Consider the following 6,000-nt stretch of genomic DNA (forward strand, 5'->3'; position numbering starts at 1 on the left):
CTCTTCAGAAATTTGATTGCTCTTCTAGCAGATTCCATTTCAGCAGATCTACATCCTTCCTAAAGTGAGGCCTCCAGACCTGTATACAGTACTGAAGATGCAGCCTGACCATGGCATTATACAAAGGGATAATCACCTCCTTATCCCTGCTAGCAAAGTTTCTGTATATCATTGACAAAACCCCATGAGCTGTCCTAGCAGCATGTCTGCACTGCTCAGAGAATTTCATGTCTGACTTCAACAAGTCTTCTTCATTTTCCACTACCCTGAGTATAGGACCACACAGCTGGTAAGTTACTCTGGGTTTAGTGCTACCCATATGCCGGGAGGTACCCATGGACTGGAGATGTGCAAATGTGATCCCAATTCACAAAGGAGGATCAAAGGCTGACACAAGTAATTATAGACCTGCGAGTTTAACTTCTGTTCCCGGAAAATTAATGGAGGCACTGGTTAAAGAAGCACTGCAGGATCATCTAGACAAGACTTCAGTTATAGATCGGACACAGCATGGTTTTGTTAAGGGGACGTCTTGCCTGACCAATTTGATTGGATACTATGATGCAGTCACAAAAGAACTGGATGCAGGGAATAACTTTGATATTATATACTTGGATCTTAGAAAGGCTTTTGATACTGTTGCACATGGAAGACTGCTGCACAAATTGGAGCAGTGTGGCATTGGAGGCAAATTGCTACTATGGATAAAGGGGTGGTTGAGGGGGAGAAGACAGAGAGTGGTAATCAATGGACACTGCTCATCGTGGACTAATGTTATTAGTGGAGTCCCTCAGGGTTCAGTATTGGGTCCTTTGTTTTCTGTATTTATAAATGATATTGATGATGGTATATCAAGCTTAATGTCCAAGTTTGCAGATGATACGAAGGTTGGCAGGGTTGTCAAGGACACTACTGACACTATGCTGCTGCAACAGGATCTGGAAAGGTTGAGCAGATGGGCTGAGAGGTGGCAAATGAAGTTTAACATTGACAAATGTAAAGTACTACATATGGGAAACAGCAACCCCAGAGCAATGTATCAACTCTGTGGTACTACACTGACAGTGGTAGAGAATGAAAGGGACCTGGGGGTGGTTGTGCAGGCAGATATGAAGTTCTCTGAGCAGTGCAGACGGGCTGCAAGAGTAGCTCATGGTGTATTGTCAATGATATATAGGAATTTTTCTAGCAGGGATAAGGAGGTGATTATTCCCTTGTATAAGGCAATGGTCAGGCCACACCTAGAGTACTGTATACAGGCCTGGAGGCCTCATTTCAAGAAGGATGTAGAGCTGCTGGAACGAGTACAGAGAAGGGCAACAAGATTAGTGAATGGAACAAAGGGGTGCTCTTACGAAGAAAGGCTTAAGTTTTGCGAATTACAGTGTCTGGAGACTAGGCACCAGCGAGGTGATCTGATAGAGGTGTACAAAGCCTTGAATGGTTTGAGCATGCTCAATGCTGATGGGATTCTTCCTCTTGCTCAGAATAATCAGCTGAGAGGGCATAAATTCAAATTGAGGAAAGACAGATGTAGGATAGATGTGCGGAAATTTACCTTTAGCCAGCGGGTGGTTGGTAGGTGGAACAGACTTCCATCCCTTGTCGTGGAAGTTGATAGCCTAAATAAGTTTAAGGCTCAGCTGGACAGGTATTTCGAATAAACAGAGGGGTGAAGTGGAAGTGGTTTTTTTTTTTTTTTTTTTGGCTGATGCTACATAAGCTTGCTTTCTTGCATCAAATGCCTCTACTAATGCTAATGCTAATTTGTCAATGTTAAACTTCAACTACCATTTCTCAGCCCATCAACCCAATTTTCCTAGATCTTGTTGCAGCTGCTCACCCTGATGACTGTCATTAACCACCCTGCCAACCTTTGTATCATTTGCAAACTTAGACATGAAGCCTAATATACCTTCATCAATATTGATAAATATTGAAAACAACAATGGGTCCAGCACTGGAGAACTCCACTAATAACATTACTCCACAAAGAGCCACACCTATTAATAACCACTCTGTCTTCTTCCACATAACCATCCCTTTATTCACAGCAATAACTTGCCCTTAATACCACACTGCTACAGTTTGTACAGTGATCTTTTATGTTCAAAAGTATCTAAAGCCTTCCTGAAATCCAAGTATATGATGTCAAAATTATTTTTTTGCATTCAGTTCCTTTCAGATTGGTTAGATAAGACTGCCCCTTAACAAATCCATGCTGTGGTTGCAGTATAATTACATGCCTGTCCAGATGGTCCTTCATTACTTCTTTAACCAGTGATTCCATTATTTTCTTTGGAACAGACTTTTTTCTAACAGATCTGTAATTACTCATGTTGCCTTTTGTTCCCCATTTATGAATTGGAAATACATTCGCACATCTATAATTCATAGGGACCTCCCCTGAATCCAAGGATGCTCTCATAATTATGGTTGAGGGTTTGCTTACCTCCTTTGCTGCCTCCCTTAATAAAACTGGATAGATTCCATCCATCCAAGGTGCCTTTTTTATGTCCATTTTCAACAATTTCTCCTCCAATCTCCTTTCAGTTATCACAGTCATTTAGCTCCTTGTTAGAGTTTGATAAACTTTTGACATTCCCTTCCCTAAAGAATTACTCGTGTGTGAGTGTAGATGCAGAATACCTATTCAATTTGTCCGCAACCTGAACAGAGTCATCAACAGTTAACCCACAGACACTGAGTGGTCCAATGTAATTCAACCTCTTCCTTCTACTGTTAATAGAAGCATATAAGTCATTGCTGTTTTTCTTTGCATTCTTTACCAGAGACTTATCATCTGCCTCAGCTTGCCTAATCTTCTTTGTGACCGATACATACTAATTTATATCTACAATAGGCTTCTGTATCACCTGATAATTTATAAGCATCCCATTTATTTCCATCCAGTGGGTAAAAGAATCTGCTGGTAAAAGACCACCCAATGGGTCCTTTACCAGCAGATTCTTAAATGCATGAAGAGGAACTGTGTTGTCTGACCAATTTGATTGGATACTACGATGTCACAAAGGAACTGCATGCAAAAAATAATTTTGATATCATATACTTGGATTTCAGGAAAGCTTTTGATACTGTTGCCCATGGAAGACTACTGTACAAATTGGAGTAGTATGGCATTAAGGGAAAGTTACTACAATGGATAAAGGGATGGTTGAGTGGGAGAAGACAGGAAGTGGTGGTCAAGGTACTGCTCGATGTAGATTAATGTAATTAGTGGTGTCCACTTAGGGTTCGGTGTTGGACCCATTGTTGTTTTGTATATTTATCAATGATATTGATGAAGGTATATCAAGCTTAATGTCAAAGTTTGCAGATGATACAAAGGTTGGCAAGGTTGTTAATAACAGTAATGACAGTATGCTACTGCAACAGGATCTGGAAAAGTTGGGTAGATGGGCTGAGAAGTGGCAACTGAAGTTTAACGTTGACAAATGGGTAACAGTAATCCCCAGAGAAATGTACCAACTATGCAGTGTTACACTCAAGGTAGTGGACAATGAAAGAGACTTTGGGGTAATTCTGCAGTCAGATATGAAGTTTTCTGAGTAGTGTAGACAGGCTGCCAGAGTAGGTCATGGGGTCTTGTCAATGATATACAGGAATTTTGCGAGGAGGGATAAGGAAGTAATTATCCCCTTGTATGAGGAAATGATCACGCCTTGAGTACTGCGTACAGGTCTGGAGGCCTCCTTTTAGGAAGGATATAGAGTTGCTAGAATGAGTACAAAGAAGGGTAACAAGATTGGTGAAGGGAACAAAGGGGTTCTCTTACCAAGAAAGGCTTAAGTTCTGCAAATTGCAGCACCTGGAGAGTAGGCACCTGCGAGGTGATCTGATTGGGGTGTATAAGGCCTTGAATGGGTTGAGCAAGCTGAATGCTGGTGAGATTCTTCGTCTTGCTCAGACTAAGAACCTGAGGGGGCACAATTTCAAATTGCAGAAAGATAGTTGTAGAATAGATATGCAGAAATTTGCCTTTAGCCAGCAGGTAGTTGACTGGTGGAACAGGCTTCCATCTTTTGTTGTGGAAGCTAATAGCCTAAATAAATTTAAGGCTGAGCTGGACAGGCATTTGGAATGAATGGAGGGATGAAATGGGAGGGGTTTTTTTTGGGTGATGCTGCATAAACTTGCTTTCTTGCATCGTAAGTCTCTACTAATGCTAAAACGTCCTAATGCTATCACTCCTTTTTTGCTGCTCACTAACATCTTTTCTATGAACCATCTTTCATAGTGGAAATGCTTGTTTTTTCAATAACAGGTCATATACTTGTAACAGAAAAAACTGGTTAATTGTATACTCTAATTTCAGTGATGTAAGCAAACAAGCATAGAAGATACACATGTTCAATTAGTTATATGCCCTAAATAACACAGGTGATCACCTTTTTGTCTAGTGTCTGTATATTTTTTCCCATCTGTCCTTTTTCTAATGGTTTCTGTTATACCTTCATCTGTCATTTACTCGATGTGTCTGTTGGGCTTTCACTGTAAGCAGCAAAGATCCTATTATTCTATACATTCTCAACCTGTCTCAAAATTTGGTGACAACCAGACATCACATTCTTTAGTTATAAATGAACGTGCAGTGCGCGCGCACACACACACACACACACACACAACAATAATGTTGATGAAAATTTCTTTTTACAAAAATGCTTTTAAACAGAAATAAATCTTACCAGTAAGATGTCCACATCCACCAGTAGGAACAATAAACTCCAGAGTCTCATTTATAAGGGGACATAATTTAAAGTAGATATAGAAGAAGTGTGTAATCTGAACAATAATCCGACCCCAGTTGATAGAATTTGAACAGCACAAATTATGTTTATTTACGAATTCTTCTTTAGTAAAGCAGCTAGAAATAACTTCATCAATATCATCTGAACATCCTTCAACTATTACAAAAAAAAAAAAAAAAAAAAAAAAAAAGCATATTATTTATATGTCATTTTATATAAATACAGTAGAATGGGATGTGGAACTTTGGATCAGTCATACCTACCAAGAAGTATTATCCACCTGTTTCTTCTTGAGAAACAAAAAAAAAAAAAAAAAAAAAAAAAAAAATAGAGCATTATTTATATGGAGCAACATGACTGGACCAAAAGGGAATAGGCATTTTGCATTTAATTCACATGAGGAATATATTTTAAGGATGAAGATACCAGGCATTTATCAAATTCAAACAGGGAGCAAAATGACTGTGATAACTCAAATGAAAGTGGAAACGAAATTACTGATACTAAACATTAAAAAGGTACCTAGGGTGGATGGGATCTATCCAATTATACTAAGGGAAGCAACAAAGGATGGCAAACCTTTAGCCCTAATTATGAGAGCATCCTTGGATTCAAGGTAGGTTGCTATGGACTGGAGATGTGCAAATGCATCATCAATTTATAAAGGGGATCAAAGGGTAACATGAGTGATTACAGACCAGTCAGCTTGACACGTGTTCCAGAGGAAATAAATGGAGTTACTGAGTGAAGAAGTAATGTAGGACTATCTAGCAGGAATACAGTTATACTGAAGTCACAACAAGGATTTGTTAAGGGGCAATCTTGTCTGACCAATCAGATTGAATACAATATAAAAAACAAAGGAACTGGATGCAAAAAATAATTTTGTTTATTAAAGCCAAGTGGTAATGTGTATATAAAAAAGTGGAAGTTGTTGTTGGTATTGGGTTTAATAACACGAGGGCTACTAAGGCCAAATCGTGTCTGTTCATCGTTTATTCACAAGAAGCATATCGTTAGAGATGTTAAATTATATGCTCTGTACAAGCCAATATATTTTAGATACAATAAAAGTTTTTCAATATTTGCTTCATTTCCTAAGAAACTAAATAAATCAGATGATATATTCGATGTGGAGAGTGACTGTCAGAGAGTTTGACCAGATGGTTGAATGTGACGGACCGTAAGATGCATCTGACAGGAAGAGCACTAAGGTGGGTTTTCTCCCAAT

At 39.0% G+C, this 6,000-nt stretch overlaps 1 protein-coding gene across 1 annotated transcript in view; it reads right to left on the reverse strand.

Moving 5' to 3' along the window:
- The window catches only part of LOC150089648 (threonine synthase-like 2), a 44,094-nt gene extending 39,619 nt beyond the window's left edge, over nucleotides 1-4,475 (reverse strand). The window contains exon 1 of the mRNA XM_090368711.1: nucleotides 4,410-4,475. Coding sequence (XP_090224837.1) covers nucleotides 4,410-4,442 — 33 coding nt within the window. The 5' untranslated portion in view covers nucleotides 4,443-4,475. The remainder of the gene's footprint in view (nucleotides 1-4,409) is intronic.
- Between the last annotated feature and the right edge of the window lie 1,525 nt (nucleotides 4,476-6,000).

Source organism: Mastigoproctus giganteus, chromosome 2 (assembly GCF_048544385.1).
Source record: "Mastigoproctus giganteus isolate SK-2022 chromosome 2, ASM4854438v1, whole genome shotgun sequence".
NCBI classification, from domain to species: domain Eukaryota; kingdom Metazoa; phylum Arthropoda; class Arachnida; order Uropygi; family Thelyphonidae; genus Mastigoproctus; species Mastigoproctus giganteus.